This window comes from Equus quagga, chromosome 9 (assembly GCF_021613505.1).
Source record: "Equus quagga isolate Etosha38 chromosome 9, UCLA_HA_Equagga_1.0, whole genome shotgun sequence".
Classification (NCBI taxonomy): Eukaryota; Metazoa; Chordata; class Mammalia; order Perissodactyla; family Equidae; genus Equus; species Equus quagga.
Genome location: NC_060275.1, coordinates 86,807,202 through 86,825,625, shown reverse-complemented (window position 1 = coordinate 86,825,625; position 18,424 = coordinate 86,807,202). Strand labels below are relative to the sequence as shown.

The window sequence follows — 18,424 nt, the reverse complement described above, 5'->3', positions numbered from 1 at the left end:
CACACCCGGGATCCAAACCTGTGAACCCCAGGCCACTGAACCGGAACGTGCAAACTTAACTGCTGCGCCACCAGGAGGCCCCTCTCAATTACTTAAAGATCCTCTTCCATTCCTTTTCTATCCATTCCACTTTAGTGTTTCTTTCAGGACATTTCAAACAGCAGACAAGACAGGAAGTGTTTCAACTAAGTCACAGAAGGACCCAAAGATCAAAAGACACCTGTATCTGTTTGAGTTCCATCTAGTGTTAAATTTACTCAGTGTTCATAAAAATAAACAAAAACCCAGAAGGTGAAAAAAAAAAGTTAGGTGCACAAATAGAGAAAGCACAAATTCTAGACAGGAGAAGGAGAAGAACAGAACTCTTAAAGCCATATGAATTAGAATCCTACAATTTGCAGATGTGACTTTAGAAAACATTGGACTGGCCTCATTTTCTAAATGAGCCAGAGGGATAGGAGACTGGCCCAGAAAATAAGAGAAATTATTACTAAGTATTGAATCTAGACATGACATGATAAAACATGGATCAGTGTTAGAAAATAATCTGGTTTATCCCTAATTCATACAATCCTGAGAGTTGACAGGGCTCTTGGAGATGATCTAGCACAATATTACTGCCAAGACAAAAACCCCCTCTGCAGAAGCCCGGGCGCCAGCAGCATGTGACCCTTAGGCTGGAGGCTCTAGCTGGGAGTAGGCAGTTTGATATTGGCAATAAAATTTGCTTTTAATCTTTAACTGCCAACTCTTAATTTTAGGTGGTTTTTAGGAAAACACAGTTAACTCTCTTCATAAATGTTTACAGCAAAGTTTATACATACTTACCACCCAATTCGGGAGTTAATTTCTTGGTTTGAAGTGTAAGAATAAAGAATTATCAGTATAAATTCCTTCATACTAGACAAGTAGCTCCTTGAAAGCAAGACTATGTATCTTAGAAATCTTTATTTCTGACTTTAAGCAGAGTGCCTTGCTTATATCAGGTTTTAAAATGTTTGTGGAATGGTGAATGAATGAATTGAAATGAATGCTCATATTTAAAAATAGCGTATTAGCTGATTTCTTGCCTTAAATCTTAGTTCAGGAGGGAAAAAGAATACTCAAATATCTGAAATATTTCTCTAAAACTTTATTCAAAGTTATTGACTTCACAGTTAATAAGGTGCACAGTTAATGCTCTGTGCCAATAATGCCAGGCCTGCCCACTGCTGGCAATGGACTTTGAGAATACCCATTTCCTGACACCCAAAAGTTAAATTACTCTTTTCAAAACATACCAAACTCCCAATACTTGCAAAAGTATTACATGCACCGTTTCCCCATCAATCTTTAAATCTGAACTTACATTATTAATCTACATCAGTGGATGTTAAAATGAAGTAATTTTAACAAATTATGACTGTACAAATCAAAATACCACTAGTTAATATTAGACAAGAGTATTTTACAAACACTACATTACATATTACCTTGCAATTCGAAACATTGCATTTCATATTGGAATAAGTTTTTTTAGATAACTGAAACTTCACAGAATTTAACAGCAAATAAAGTTTAAAAAATTTAGTTCTGTACATTAATTCCAACTATCTCTATTTTACAGTCTATAAGGCTCATGTCATAGTTCAGCACCAAAGAGATCTACAAAACTGTCTAACCAGTATTCTTATTCATCCCATGTGATAGTTTTTGTTGTTTTTTTAAGGGTGAAAGTCTGAGAAAATACTTTAAAAAAAATCCTACTTCCACACCCTGAAGTGGAATACTCTTTTTGGCTGGTCATTTTATATAAAAACTTGGTTGTACCTTTTTATTTTCATTGAACAGATATGGGGGAAAAAAAACAAAACAGGAAAAGAATACTTACACCATGAATTCAGGCTGTCAGTCTTTGAGTTTATAACACTGAAGCATCAGAATTAGCTTAACAATGCCCTGCCCCATCTTTCCTTTTTATTTTAAATGTTTAAAAGGCAGCCAGAAAAATGTTTTATTTATTCTTCAAAATAAGGTGCAAAGAAGGATTGCAACAATCGACTTCCTCATACACATCTCCAAAAACATGTCAATGTTGGTCAGCGCCATCCACCTGGAATGCATTCGGGAGCAGCCCCACAGCTGCTCCCACGGCTCCCGAATGTACCACGCTGTCTATACCGGATGTCTGCCCAATGCTGGCACCGCTCTGTTCACAGAGGTCATTACAGTAACTTGTCACTGCTGGCCTGGACTTAAAGCGACATTCCAGTTTCCAGAACCAGTGTTACCATCCCAACTCTTCTTCCTCTTCAGGATTTTTAAGTTTTAGAAAAAGAGCGTGTTTGTCTTGCCATTTTCAAACAAGGTTTGTGCATATCATATTTTAAGACCACATTCCCTAAACTAGAAACTTTTTTCAAAAACCACAGGTACTTTCAGTAATCTTGTTTGTTCAAAGTATAAAATTCTTACATGTTTAAAAAAATTAAAATTGGAGACTAGTACCTCTGCTCTCTTCCCCAGAAGCACACGATTCATCATAGTACATTTAAAAACTAAACTTCATGCATACGAATGGCCAGAGGTATGAAGTTTACAGAGCCCTTGACATCACTCGAGTACAGTAAGCGTTGGCTAGACCACAACAGGAAGCATGTTAGCAAATTGAGCAAAGAGACTTTCCCAAGAACACGATAGTTTTCTAGGCTCCATGTCAGTCACATAAAAATTTAAGCAACATGTAATCCTTTAAAATTGTTCCAAGACATCCCATTGCCCCAACCGTTCCCATATAGATCCCACCCACCCCAACCCACACTGAAGTCTTCCACCTCACACAAGTGTCTTAATGCTTCCCGTTACTGAGGACAGCTGCGTCTGGTTCTGCTGCTGTGGCAGGGAGCCTTGGCACTTTCTTAGCAGGACTTGGAATATGCTAAAATCAAAGGAAAAATGGTGTTGTCTCACGTTTTTTTAAAAAAGTCACAGTGCTAATTAAAATTCCAATAGAAAAACTGATAAAGGACAACTTTGGAGAGGTTTATGCTACATTTATCTTCCGTATAACTTTTCATGGAGGAACGAAATAGCCATTCTTTACTCATATAGAAAGAGAGTGAGGAAGGCCAGAGATCCACCACACACAGTATTTTACTTGCTACGTCTGGCATTCTCAACTCAACACCAGTGGCTTGACCTGCTACCTAATTGGTACCATAGCAAGAAGGAAGACTACACATTCACCAAATTTGTGATGAACAGACAAAATAAATAACTTCAAGGTTATAAAGACCTTGAAGCATGGCTATGATCCTGGGCAAGTCATTTAACCTCTTGCAGCCTCACTTCTAAAATGGGGATATCTACCTCAAGGTGGTTTTTATAGGGATTGATTAAATTAGAAAACATAAATAAAGTGCCTAGCATATAACAGGAATTCAAATCATTGCTATTATTGTCACATCTTGACAATTTGAGGATAGATCTGACAATGGCCAGAGAGAAGAGACATAAGGGGCTCAACACCCTGTGCCTACTTCATCTCTCCCCAGACATTTCCACAAATGAGCCTTCTCTCTAATCAGTCTTCCTCACGTGCTGCTATTATTAATAAAACCTAGTATTTACTGTGCACTTTTAAAATGCTAATAATTTAAGGGCAAAGCACTCCCTACAACTAGAAAATGGCACAGCCAGAATCCAATCCCTTGTCTGAACTACTCTGTTTTATTGATACTCCTTTAAGTGGCTAAATCTGTTAGGTCCCCTTAGTCCTGAGATCTGGTGATGGAAATTTCTCACCCTGCCAAAGCCCAAGACCAACGCAATGAGCTCGACCTACCTCAGCAGCTGTGCTCGAGTGCACAAGCCCTACTCCTTCATCCAAAGTGTCGTCATTTGGAGAGGGGCGCCGAGCATACGTTCTTCTGTGCTTTTCATCCACTCTCACTAAGTACCACGTTCCTTCAAAGAGTGAATCGACGGAACTCTGAGGAATATAGTTGACTAAAGGAGAGGCAGAGAATATGAAACATCAGTTATGACATATAATTCATCTGATAATAAAACTAGAGAAAAGAAGTTGCATATTTTCCTACACTTCTCACCTACATCAGATTAGTACTGAAGAAAGCCTAGATATCCTTATCTTCTACGTAACATGTTTCACGTTATATTAAACATTCTGGGTGTATATGTTTAAACACAGTTTAATATTTTTACCCAAGTGATGAGTGTCCTCTCTGAGTTTCATGTTTTCAGCAAAAACATCTGGTGCCACACAAGTTCTTGAGTCAAGCCTTGATTTAAGATCACATAAACTTGCTGTTATTTTATCAAGAGCAGACCCTAAAATAGCAAATAATTCCAATATCAAAAGACTAAAAATAGCATGCCCAAAAGCCCGAACACAATGTTGCCAAATGGCAGAAACAATTTTTCATTTCTTGTAGAACTGCTGGCTGCTGTTCAGTTAAAAGCTAAAGGTGTGCCTATTTGGCAGAGCTTCCTACGGCCTGACTAGACATTTGTCAAGTTAGGCAATGGGTGGGATTTCAAACTGTAACTAATTTGTCTATAGTTAATCTATGACACAGTGTTAACATAATGACAAGTCTTCCGCCAGTTTTTCTCCATGTTTTGCTCCTTCCTGCTCAGGGAAGATACAAGTTTCCTTGAATATGGCCAAAACCATAAACCCATAAAAATTAGAACTTAGTATAAAAACAAACCAACAAGAAATGATTTGGTATTATTCACTCATATGCTCAGACTCAAAAGCTGCCTGCATTAAACAGATATAGTTCCCTTTCCTTACCTACATCCCCTGGCTACATATACTTAAAAAATGACACAAAAGATAAAGTTACTTGCCAAAGAAGGAAAAGTCAAACATTATGCCATACAAAAAATTTTTAAGCTGATTATATATTTTTTCTGACTTGGAATGAAGAAAAGAAGACATTCTGTCTCAGATATAGCCCTGTCCTTTACCCAGCTGAGGTAGATTTTTAGAGTAGAGAGTAAAAGATCCGGCTATGTTGAAAGAAGTAAAGAGGATTAAAATGCTATAATGATCTATGGGACAGATTCAAGTGCTCGCTTCAGAAGCCGGCTGAATCGACCTTACCACAGAAGGTTCTCAATACATTCTTGTTGAAAGACTCAGCATTTACCTGGTGTGGCATCTTGTGTAACTTTAAGGGAGTAAAGGGTGGCAGCCAAACCAGAACCATAAGAGAACACGCCAATCCTCTTTCCTGCCAGCTGCTGAGGTGAGTACCTATGAAGGGGAGGAAAAGCTATTAACAAGTTTCACTGATCCTAAACTACAATGTGTAGAAAGCCATAAGTTGGAATAAAAATTCATCCTCTAGCCTTAGAGACCCAACCTAAAGGTTTACTAGTACAGTAAGGAGGCTGAAAACAAGCATTTCATCTCCTTGAGAATGATGGGGCTTATGAAAGGTATTATGCCATAAAATAAGCTCCTTTGTCAACCAGGGAGAGATGGGTCAACTGCAGGTCCAGAATAGTGAGACTATGAGAACTAGGAAAGCCAACATGAAATTAAATATTCTGGATAACTGTGGTCTCACCCCATATATCCTTCAAGTCAATGGACAATAGGTTAGAGAGCCTGGACATAAAATATTCTTTGACTTGCTACCAACATGCCCGACACCAGACGCGGCTGTAGAAATCTAACATCCCCAAATGAGGGGAGTTAAACCACTGAAATTTATACTCACTGTGCTAGAACAGAAGCGAGGGAACCATACACGGAAGATGTGTACATATTTCCATTTTGATTTGATACAAGCAAAGATGCCTTTGTTTTCTGATTAAAGAGTTCAGAACTAGCCTTCACAAATGCCTTTTCCACATCTCTATCAAAGTAGGTATCTTCTAATTTCACATCCCTGGAAGATTTATAAAAAAGACAATTTTACAGTGTCCAAAGACTACATTTTTATTATATCAGATAGTGGACCTAACTAATATTTTAACCTGTGTGTATGATTCTGTTTTCCTGTTTATTAAAAAACCAAACAACAGCATGCTAATTGCTATAGAAGACATAACATCGTACACAAATGGTCCTTTTTCTCAAAGTTTTTTATAATCAGGGTAAGACACCTTGATTCTATTGGTTTAATAAACCTATTAAAGCTTTGTTGTCACCAAACAGAATACACTACTACTTCAAGGTCACAATAGTGTCTGTTTAATTAGAAAAGTCATGCTGTTATAGGAGCCTCTTAAAAGTTGAGTAGAATTCTATCAGATGCAGATGGGACACAGGCAAGAAGAAACAGAATGAGTTGAACAGGCATAGCACGCTAGGGATCCTTAAAAGTGGGAAAAACGTGGCAGGAGGATGAAAGCAGACTTCAACAGAGGCAGTGTGCAGGACAGACATGGGCGAGAGGGGCTAGAGGGAAGCAGGGAGAAAGAGGCTGTTGTAGTAAATACAGGCACCTGTGGGGCTACAGTATCGTGGTGACAATGGGAAGGAGGCTAAAAAGAGGAAAGCAGAAAATCTCAGCAAAAATGACTAAAGAATTCATGTAGGTAAGCTATCACTTCTCTGAGACGCAGTTTCTTAATCGATGACATAAATAGGTTAGAGTAGACAACATCTAAGATCCTTTGACTCTAACTTTTTCAGGTCTGTACCAATAATAGTTTAGCAGATATAAAAATGCTCTCTTACAGAAGGAAAAAAAAATCACAACTCCTCTTACCCAAAGGCTTCCAGGCCACTATAGATACTATTTTTATCTCTGTTCTGGTCATTAAGAAAGTCATTCAGCAACATCCGAGCTAGAGATTTCTGAACCAGTTTACAATAGGGTGAGTGAAAGATCATGAAGCCAAAATCATTCAAGGTAAAATCTTTATCTTTTCCCTCTGAAAGAGAAATCCAAAAAAATTATGAAATTAATATAAGCCACTAAAGGGGCCGGCCCCGTGGCTGAGTGGTTAAGTTCCCACACTCTGCTTCGGCGGCCCAGGATTTTGCTGGTTTGGATCCTGGGCGCAGGCATGGCACCGCTCATCAGGCCACGCTGAGGCGGGGTCCCACATACCACAACTAGAAGGACCCACAACTAAAATATACAACTATGTATTGGGGGGACTTGGGGAGAAAAAGCAGGAAAAAAAAGAAAAGGAGATTGGCAACAGTTGGTGGCTTAGGTGCCAATCTTAAGAAAAAAAAAATATATATATATATATATAACCCACTAAAACTTTTGAAGTTTGATTTTAGAACAGGCCTAGAATGTTTTTATATCTTTAAACAGAAACCAAAATATAATGAAATATCTCTCTGGTTTAAAATGCATATCAAAAAGACATCCAGAGATAGAACAATGTACACTATTACATCACTGTTTTTCAAACTGAAGAGTCACAACCCATTCATGGGTTGTGTAATCAATTCAATAGGTCATGGCCAGTAATTTTTTATCTTACTAAATTAGAGTACTTTTTAAATAAAACAGAATAGAATAGAAAATAGCAGACTGCCTAACTTGCAGCATGGGAAAGTAATTTCACGACACTTTCATTTGAGTTTAGCATACATATACAATGTAAAGCGTGCTTCATTTGAGTTTAGCATACATATACAATGTAAAGCGTGCTTCTTACTGCGGGTCCTAATAAAAAGTTAGAAAATCACCGTACTGTTAAACAGCATGACATTTTACATACTGTAACAATGGTTCTTAGCCAGACCTACAATGTTTCTTAACATCTGTTACTGAATATTATTTTTTAATCCTCTCTCACACCTCTATAAAGCAAAGTTGGACTATGAAAAAAGCATACTTTATATGATACTGTGTGTTGTAACAGCATTAATTCAAATACTATTCCTTTTCAGCATCTCAAGAACTTCTTCAGGCTTGCAGGTGGAGATTAATGACAACACTAAAAAAGCCAGTATGAATTCCCAGCTCAAGTGCAAACAGACTACTGAGGGGGGGATCACTTCAGCAATTTTTTGTTATTACAGTTTTCTCTGGATCACAGTTGCAAATTAAAACCTCGTGAAAATACCTCTCTCAAAAGATGAACAAAATTCAAGTCACTTTCCTTTACCCTATTCTGATGTCTTACTACGGTTCGGTCAAGGTAAGTATCTTTGCAGAGCTATACCTCACTTCCGAAGCCTACCTCTTTTCCTAAACTATATATTCCCAGAAACTATGGGAAAATGCTCTTTGGTGAGTGAGGAAGAAACGGTTACAGGACACTAACGAAGGATGCCCACAAAGCTGTTTGTCACTGAAGACACCCAGCTCATTACACTGTCCTCAACAGATACCAAAACCAAGGAAAATGGATAAAACCTACCTTTCTGCCACTGGGCACGGATCTTTTTGCGGTAGACAGAATAGCAGCGGTCTAATGCGCTGAGGTAGCACTGTATGGAGAGTTTTCCATCTACTATAGGATATTCAGAAAGCATATCAGGCTTGTAAAAGTCATAGGCATGTTGCATATGTGTCCCACGAAGTCCTAGGAGAACCAAAAAGGAGGATGTCCATGTATTTCTGCTTCTCGATGTTTGTATGTTAGTAAGCATATTGCTTTATCTGGGGACCTTTCATAACTATTCAACTCTCACCACTTGCAGAATGGAAATCACAAGGTGCAAGCATTATGTAATTGAAATGAAATCTAACAGTATCTATGGCCTAAGTCTCCTTTGATATACAGCATTTTATGCAAGCTTCATAAATCTAACTGGGAGATCACAATAGCTCCACTGAACTGAAAACAGATTAAACTTGCCACTGACTGTGTGATTATGGGCAAGTTATTCCTTCCAGTTATTAATTAAACCCTACTTAAACCCATTTCACTTTTCTGTAAAATGTGAGGGATGGCATCACTTATCTCATATAATTGCTAAGAAGGCTAAATATGCTAACACATAGAAAGCACATAGCAGGTACTGCCTGCATTTAATGTACACTCAGTAAGTGCTAGCTTCTACTTCTATTTTCAAATTTCTCAGCGTACTGTGCTAATAAAAAAATAAAATGCTTTTCCAAGCACTCACCTCGGTCAAAAATTAACGGAGCATTTGGCCCAATTAGCAGAGCAACAGCTCCGACACCACCTGTAGGTCTAGCATTTCCTGTGGCATATACAGCAATATCTCCTGTAACTACCAGGGCATACCGTCCTGAAAAATATTTTCTGTTAGTATACAAAAAGGAGATCGACACTTTAAATACCATAGACGTAAACTAAAGTGTTATATTTTCCCCAGAATTTGCTTTCCCCATCTTTGGTAAAGAAAGAAATGTTCTGACTAAATTTTGATAATTTTGTCCTACATGACAAAAATAACCAATTTATAATTCAGATAAGTTGCAAGTCATAGCTGTCTTTCTGAATAAATTCAAACAAGCATAACTGGTAAAAGTTTGCATATGGCATTAATTAAAAGGTCATTTGGGGCTATTCATCCTCAAGGAGAGTTTCTTTGTAATAGGGGCATGTAACATACCATCCCAAGAGCTGGACTCAATCCAGTTAACAGCATTGAAGACAGCAGCTGTGCCTCCATAGCATGCATTAGTTGTGTCTATTCCTTCTATATCGGTATTCCCAGACTCCTCAAAGAGCTGCATCAAATTAGTCTTCACTGATTTTGATTTGTCGATGATTGTCTCTGTTCCAACTTCTAGCCGCCCAATGCAATCATAGGAAAGGCTATTTCTCTCCATAAGATTCTGAACCACAGTCAAGCAAAGAGAGTTGATATCTTCTCTATCTGTGCAGAAGCCCATCTTGGCCTGGCCCAAGCCAATAGTATACTTTCCAGCATCTACACCATCGTATTTTTCCAACTCTGCTTGATCAACATATTGAGAAGGAAAATAGATCTCAAGGGCAACAATTCCCACATCTTTTGGCCAGCAGGCTTCTGCATTCAAAGGAAGTGACCCAGGCATGGTGAAAGAGCTTTAGAAAGAAAAAAATACTGTTTTAGGTTATAAGTTGCAGATTTTCATATTCAAACTTGAGAAACAGACATTAAGAGTCCAAGTATCACCTGAAACATTAGCTTAGTTTCTAAGTTTAGTATATTTTACTCTGGGCAGTCAATTTTTATTTATTTATTTATCTATTTAAATTTTGACATTTTATTTCATTTTTTTTTAGGAAGATTAGCCCTGAACTAACATTTGCTGCCAAGCCTCCCCTTTTTTGCTGAGGAAGACTGGCCCTGAGCTAACATCCATGCCCATCTTCCTCTACTTTATATGTGGGACGCCTACCAGATTATGGCTTGCCAAGCGGTGCCATGTCCGCACCCAGGATCCGAACCAGTGAACCCTGGGCTGCCACAGTGGAACGTGCAAACTTAACCACTGTGCCACCAGGCCGGCCCCTGGGCAGCCAATTTTAAATATGTGGAAGTAGCAAGTACAGTATGAACAGAATATTATTATTTAAAATTATGGTCTTTTAGAAACACATTTTATTCAAAATTAGACAACTTTAGATTTAAAACATGATTATTAGAGGCAAAGAAAACTCAAGATTCTTCTATGTTGTAAAGAACTATAAGATAAAATACAATGGCAATTTAGTAGTGTGGCTGACAAATCAGAATTCAAGTACTTGATCTATTCCTGGCCACTTATTTGAAGAGTTCAAATAAGTCACTCATTCATTAATCACAGATATATTGATTATTCACAGCTACCGAGTTTATGGGACTTTAAAAATTATTATATCAAACAATATTACATTCATTATTCATCTAAATAATCCTAGCAAGCAGAAAACACACAGTAATTACGTCCACCAAGGCAATCCATATAAGGCCTCGCTCCTATAATCCTAGCCTTCTAGAGCACCCTGCCCCCTCACCCCGCCCCCCGAGAACCCAAATGATTAAAATTGTAGGGGGCTGGCCCCGTGGCTGAGTGGTTAAGTTTGCACGCTCTGCTGCAGGCGGCCTAGTGTTTCGTTGGTTCGAATCCTGGACGCGGACATGGCACGCTCATCAAACCACGCTGAGGCAGCGTCCCACATGCCACAACTAGAAGGACTCACAATGAAGAATATACAACTGTGTACTGGGGGCCTTTGGGGAGAAAAAGGAAAAAGTAAAATCTTTAAAAAAATAAAATAAAAAAAATAAAATAAAATTGTAGCAAAGACAGTTCCAGGACTCATCACAGGGTCAAATGCCAATATTCTATACTTTCTACAGCTTGTGTATACCCAATAAATGATCACAAAACCACAAGATAGCACTTAGTTTCTAATTCAGGGGAAAAGACAAACTCTGATTCAAATTTGAAAACTGGTAATCCACATATTATTTGTATGGCAACTAACTCTTAAATAACACTTCTTAAAATCACTCCTTTTTTTTTTTTTTAAGGAAGTCACTACATTTTATTTATTTATTTATTTATTTATTTATTTATTTAGAGGAAGATTAGCCCTGAACTAACATCTGCTGTCAATCCTCCCCTTTTTGCTGAGGAAGACTGGCCCTGAGCTAACATCCGTGCCCATCTTCCCCTACTTTATATGTGGGACGCCTGCCATAGCATGGCTTTGCCAAGTGGTGCCATGTCCGCACCCGGGATCTAAACCAGTGACCCCTGGGCTGCCAAAGCGGAACGTGCACACTTAACTGCTGCGCCACCTGGCCAGCCCCAAACCACCCCTTCTTTTTAAAAAAAGACACTAAAATGCTGGACTGTTGCCACACTGCAAAGACTTTCAGTAGTGCCTAGATTTATTTACCTATACGAACAAAAATGTGCTAGCCACTCCAGGCCACTGCTATGTGCCCATGGGCAAGCCAGATAACATATTAGCGCCTCTATTTCTTTAGACGTTGTATTAATCAGGAAAAGAGAGGTTATTCTGGATATTTCAAACAGAGGGGAATTTCATACAGGGAAATGGTTATAAACTTATTGGCCAGGAGTGAGGAGCCAAAGGGGAAAGGTGGTTCTTCAGATCTCCTGAGCCTACACTCTCACTGGGGCTGCTGGAGCCACCAGCGCAGCACCTCTGCTGCTGAGCTGGGAGGAGTGTGGCCCACACTCCCATTGCTGCCGCTGCCACTGACAAAACCAAGACAGCTACTTCTTCCCCTCTTCTAATCTCACCTGAGTATTTCCATCGGCAGTCTAACCAGAACCCAGCCAGCACAGGAGTCACAAAAAATGTCACTGTCAGGCTTTGAAGAGTGGCACAGCCCCTCAATTTTAGAGAAAGATTTCTCTCCATATTTAAACTTCTACAACTCAATTTCTTTTCTAGGCATCACATAATTGGATGGTGCTGCTTAGGGGGCAGAATTTCAGCTCTTCGTTGACCTAAAGGTACCCGGCTTATGAGAGTTACCTGGGTGAAACGGGTTCACTAATCTATAGCATTTGCCAACTCACCAGTAATTTGACTCCTAAAATGAAAAGTTGAGTCCTGTATTTATGTCATTTGTCCTCCACCACTCTGCAAACTCTAGTATAGTATTAGGTATACTGAAATTAGAGACCATTGCCACAGTGAGTTAATTATAGAAATCTGGAGAGAATATCTAAAACAGAAAGGCTGACTTTAAATCAGGAAATCTACCCTTACTCCAAAGGGCATCAAGTTATGAGTATATTAAAACCTTAAATAAGCCCCTCAAAATATAATCACAAAATCTTAAGTTAAAGGTCTTAAGGAATACCATTTGAGTCTTCCTTCTAAATATAAAAATCTTATTCATATTTTTTTCATACATCCAAACACTGACAACATGTTATAAGCCAAACATCTGGGATGAGTTTAATAGGAGATAATCCTTGCCCTCTCAAATATGAACTGTCTTGTGGGATAGTAAGGTACAAACACGCAATAATAAACAGGTGAAACCAGAGACAGGCAAACTGTGTTTTGGAGAAATTCCTGACCTAGCCTCGTGGCAGGAGAAGGAGTAAGAAAGGCTTCTGAGTTCCTGGTGCCTGACCCGAGTCCTAGGAAGGAGCAGGAGTCATCAGTAAAGCTCACCAGAAGCAGACAGTGGTAGAAGATTTTCAACAGGGTGGACAGCATAAACAAAGGGACGCTACAAGGAAGCATAAAGAGTTTTATTAAGTTATTGAAGTGAAAGGTGAGGCCCAGTGAGTGAATCAGGTGAGTCAGAACTGTGATGGCTGCTTCTTGTCCTCATGATAAAGTTGAAGCTTCCTGACGTCAGCACATCAGAACTTCCAAGACCTGGTGCTAATGGTAGGAAGCTTCAACTCTACTGTGAAGACAAATAAGAAGCCATCAGAGAGTTTGGAACAGGAGTAGCACGATCATATCAGTGTTCAGATGAGTGTTTTTCCAACTCTGGAATCAATTTAGTGGATGGCAAACAACATTTTTTTAAATGAAAAAGAACAGAAAATATCAGATTGCATGGCTCATATGAATACGAGAATTTTTTCATGAAGCATTTGTTTCAATTATTCATACAACTACTGCGTTGGAATATACAGTGTATTTCTTACTAAGAGTCAGTCAAAAACGCTCGAGAGTCACTGCTTCATGTTACAGTCACTGGTGCTGTGTGGAGAACGGATCTGAGTTAGGAAGCTGCTAACAGCAGTCCAGATAAGACACAGGGCATGAACTACAGCAATTACTACATGAGGGGTGAGGAAGGAGCAGCCTCAAAAGATATGGAAGCAGCAAAAACTCGGGAGTGAGTAGACCTTAGGAAAAGCAAGTATTTAGGCCGACTCCCAGATTTCCAGCCTCACCTGTTTTATGACTTGACAGGCTCACTGTCAGATGCACCGAGTGAAGGGAGAAGCACCTCTCCACTCTTCTCCCATGCCCCCTCCCACGCAAAGCTGGCCATTTTAGGATCATCTAAACCTGATGCCTACTTTGCTGCACTGAAGTTGAAATAAAGACATAAACGGACTATCTAGTATGTCACTAGGCAGATTCTAAGTTTATAGTGAAAAAAATTAAGTCCTCTGCATAGTCCACAGAAGAGCTCTACAACTAGTGTTAAAAAAAAAACAACAGACCAGTCTATGTACTCATAGGCAGGAACTCCTCCTATATGCCACCCTCTAAGCTACCAAAGGAGAGGCAGTAGGACTAACCACCCTCCCAGCCTTTCCCACGAGGCTACCCTTTAGACTCTTTTAACTCTTCAAACTGCTCCAAACATGCTGAGGATGGTATCATTTTCCCTCCTGGCCCAACGGCTTGTAATGCTTTTGGAAATAAAATGGACAAGTATATATAATCTTCTGAAAGTATAAACCAGTTTATGAAAAGCCATAATGCAAGGCTTCAATTCGAGAATTAATCCCTATTTACCATAATCTGACTAGCTCTGAGCAGTTCTTGTATTATGGTACTTACAAAATAAGGTATAACTTTATTATTCTTAAACCTCCTAGAGACTAATAAGTGACTTGCTTCATTTGGGGAAAAAAAAAAGTAGCTTAACTAAACCCACATGCATCAAGTTGAAAGTGAATCATGACTCTGATCTTGGTGTGGAAAAAAATTTTACATTGTTTAATTCAGTCAGTATTGTTCATTTGCTGAGGGTTTTTGACAGCCAAGGTGTTTCATTACATTCTTGCTAAAAAGCCATCTAACTTGAAATATTTAGCTTTTGCTTGAAGTTGAGTGAGAATGAAATTAAGTAGGGAAAGAGGAAAAACTACAGGGAAGTAATTGCTTCCATGGCATTTCAAACAACAAGAAGTCTTGATATGGTTTCTGGTCTGTAACCCTATTTTTAATTATCTTATTAAATGTATGCTCTTATGTTGTCCTCTCAAACGCTCTCTGAAGTAGGCCAGATATAAATTAGAAAAAGAAAAAAAAGCAAGGCCAGCTAAAGATCCGAGACGTTCACATTATGGTGTTAACCACATAGAGAACGGGGTATTCTGGTTAATTCATTATTCTAAATATCACAAAAAAATTAGAATACAGTTTAAAAATATGACAGTTAAAAAAATTACCTGCGTATTTTTAATATTTTTTTAATCTTTTTTATCTTTTTAATCTTTTGCTGAGAAGAAGGTACTTCATTAGTTTTCAGAGCATTATATTCACAATAAAAAGTCTAAGTAGGATAATGGGCATTCTGTATTTATAATAAAATATGTAAATTTTATTTTTAAATTTCTCCTTTAAAAGGAGGGAAAAAGTACATTTTCACCACAGAACTCTGTAAACCTTCTAAAACTCTCTTCCAACAAGAAAGCACCAACAGAAGACTCAAGTCTTTTGTCCTGAAGTGAAGGCTCACCCCCTCTGGTGGACAAAAGGAGCCACAGGTCCTGTTTCCAGAGTGGGCAAAGCAAGGTGCCTTGTTAATACTTTCAGAGTGCTTCCTGCCCAAGAGGACACAAAAGGGACCAACAGATCCTCTGAGAATCTTTAAAATCTGTGAACGAAGCAGAATTGGAAAAGGAAAAAAAGGCAGCTGAGGATGCTGATGCAAGGGCAGACCTGACCTGGCTCCTCTGGCTGGGTAAGGGAGGGACTTGGGCATCAGCCCCCAGGACCCTGACGTCAGCCTCTTAAGTGAGCTCTCTACCTCCATTCCCTCCCCTGTCCTAGGCTAATCTTTCTAAAATGCACATCTGACCTTAGTCAAGATGCTACTGAAAACTACTCCAAGTTTCCTCCCATTGTTTAGGGTCAGCCTCTGCACTAGACAAGGAGTTTCTGGAAAGCAGGAATTGTGCCTTGTTCACCTTTGTATCCCTGCTACCCAGCCCCCTACTTGGCATAAGGTAGAAGCTGAATGTTGAATAAACGAAATCCTACTAGTCTTCTAATCTGAAATCAGTAACAACTGTGGGAAATAATACTGAAGCATACACACAAAGCAGAATCATAAGGGCTGGCCCAGTGGCGTAGGGGTTAAGTTCAGTGCTCTCCACTTTGGCGGTCCAGGGCTCACAGGTTCAGATCCCAGGTGTGGACCTACACCACTCATCAAAGCCACATTGTGGCAGCAACCCACATACAAAATAGAGGAAGATTGCCACAGATGTTAGCTCAGGGTCACTCTTCCTCACCAAAAAAACAAAACAAAATCAAACACAGAATCATAAGAGAGGAGCTCCATGGCAATACTTTCAAGAAAGGTTGGCAGTTGGGGCTGGCCCTGTGGCCAAGTGGTTAAGTTTGCGTGCTCCACTTCAGCGGCCCAGGGTTTCACTGGTTCAGATCCTGGGCACAGACATGGCACCGCTCATCAGGCCATGTTGAGGTGGCATCCCAAGTGCCACAACTAGAAGGACCCACAACTATAATATACAACTATGTACTGGGGGAATTTGGGGAGAAAAAGAAAAAAAAAAAAAAAAGAAAGGATGGCTGCAAAAATTAGATTATTGGTTCAAACATATTTGTAATCACTACTGTCCAATCTCACATAAACATTTATCCATAGCCCAGATAGGTATCTTTTGAAGCTATAATTTAAAAAGCACTATAGGTATGTATGCTTACCTGTGACTGTGCCTGATTAAGCAGTTTATGTGGTTACGTTTTATTATCCAGACTTTTGTCTCTTATGAGTGAACACTAATTTTTTAAAACCAGTTTCTAGATTTTAAACATTAGCCTAATAAACACAAAATCAGACAGCCTCCTGAAGCATTCTGGCATTAACTAATACTTAAAGATAAGGTATAGCCCTGTAAAGGGTTCTAAGAATGTGTTCTTTGCTCTAGGATAACAATTAAATTTCCCCCTTCCATCAGAGAGGACCACTGTCCTGTAGCAGCATGACAGGATGCCATACCTGTGTGAGGGATAAAGAACTGCAGTCTCCAGGTCTGTCACTCTGTTTCCTTCTTCAGCCACTGGGAATTTCAAATAAGAACTTCTTTTAAAGTCGCAAGTCACCACACAAATTCAAATAATATGACTCCAATTCCAAGTGAGTTAAAATAAACATTTCCTCGTCCAATTACATTACGTAAAACAGAATTTGACTTTGCTTAGAAATAAATGGTACTTAAAGCTTATAAAACTTTTTCCCCCTTATTTTGTTAGCTCTTACAGTAGTAAGTTCAGTCCTGGCAATGAACTGACAAATTCATATCACTGATTCAGGCCTTAAACCAAGTATAATGCTGGGAGAGTTGTAGTCTTCTTTACTAAATCTGAGGTTTCAAGAATTGAGGGAAAGAAATATAAATAAGTTTACTAGACTAGAAATTTCTGGAGTAAAGAGACTTGCACATTCAAGATTTTGCTCTGCATGTAACAGCTTATGGCTTTAACAACAATTTGTGCCTCTTTGAGCCTCAACTTTCTCATCTGTAAAATGGAGCTAATACCTGCCCTCTGGCTCACTGTGAAAGATTGCTGAAAAGATAAAATATGTGACACTTTATAATATAAAGCACCAGTACACGGACTATTATCCTAGTTCTCAATCTTTTTCAAACAAAATACATATCTTTCTAGCAAACTTAGTTACCTTCATTGATTTAATCTTATTCTCCTGTTTTTCAACATGGCCATCTTCACCCTCCCTAATCTTATAGAAGTGATTTCCCCCTTGCTGCTTGTATTAAAAAGACAAGCATTTGAGATATCAAGAGAAAGGAGCCTTAAGCTTTATCATCATTTAAATTATGTGGAAATAAAATGGGAAGATGACTTCGGGCATTTTCTTCAGTTCATCTGTTTTGAAGGATTGTTACTTGAGAGGACAGTCCTTATGTTTAACACAAACACAATTTCCCTTGCTCTCTACTGGCAAATTTAGCACCTGCCCTTGCCTGATTAAGCAGAGACTACATTCAGATGCTATTTAGTAAAGCTTTACCTCTACATGATTACATCATTTAAGGGCTCTTTACTGCCTTAGTTCCTTTTATTATTTCATTAAGTTTACCTTCCTCCCCCCAAAAATAAACAAATCCTGAGTTTCCTAGGAAAATATAAAGGCTACTACATTCTAATAAACCTCTTTGATTACAGAATTATATATATATTTTGAGAAAATAACCTATTTTTTGTTCTTTATTATCTCAAATTATGCTTTTGCAATCTGCAAATTAAGCAGAGCACAGGGACCGGTTCTCACTGGTGGGGGAAAAAAATAATTCCCTTTCTGCGTTGAGACTATTTAAATAATTTAGTAATATTTCTTCTTGAAGCCATGTATGGATTTGCATTTGACACTATTTGGATCAAGGGAAATTTCCCCTGAACTGCTGGTATTCCCTCTTTGAATTCTGATTATTTTAAATTGGGGAGGGAGGTTAGCTGGGGAGGGAGGGAGGGAGGTTAGCTGCGGAGGGAGGGAGGTTAGCTGGGGGGTGGGAGGTTAGCTGGGGAGGGAGGGAGGTTAGCTGGGGGGGAGGGAGGTTAGCTGGGGAGGGAGGGAGGTTAGCTGGGGAGGGAG

General features: G+C 38.9%; 1 protein-coding gene across 5 annotated transcripts in view; it reads right to left on the bottom strand.

Moving 5' to 3' along the window:
• Window positions 1-1,117: 1,117 nt before the first annotated feature.
• Window positions 1,118-18,424, bottom strand: part of HMGCS1 (3-hydroxy-3-methylglutaryl-CoA synthase 1) — a 21,624-nt gene continuing 4,317 nt past the window's right edge. For 2 of the 5 annotated variants that reach the window (XM_046671424.1, XM_046671422.1), the window contains 11 exons: window positions 16,808-16,868; window positions 12,939-13,093; window positions 9,512-9,969; window positions 9,059-9,184; window positions 8,347-8,511; window positions 6,729-6,894; window positions 5,733-5,903; window positions 5,157-5,263; window positions 4,204-4,329; window positions 3,824-3,987; window positions 1,118-2,917 (listed from right to left, as the gene is read on the bottom strand). In XM_046671424.1, the coding sequence (XP_046527380.1) occupies window positions 2,828-2,917; window positions 3,824-3,987; window positions 4,204-4,329; window positions 5,157-5,263; window positions 5,733-5,903; window positions 6,729-6,894; window positions 8,347-8,511; window positions 9,059-9,184; window positions 9,512-9,959 (1,563 nt within the window). In that variant the 5' untranslated portion in view covers window positions 9,960-9,969; window positions 12,939-13,093; window positions 16,808-16,868 and the 3' untranslated portion in view covers window positions 1,118-2,827. The remainder of the gene's footprint in view (window positions 2,918-3,823; window positions 3,988-4,203; window positions 4,330-5,156; window positions 5,264-5,732; window positions 5,904-6,728; window positions 6,895-8,346; window positions 8,512-9,058; window positions 9,185-9,511; window positions 9,970-12,938; window positions 13,094-16,807; window positions 16,869-18,424) is intronic. The other 3 variants (XM_046671420.1, XM_046671421.1, XM_046671425.1) reach the window with 2 other exon arrangements.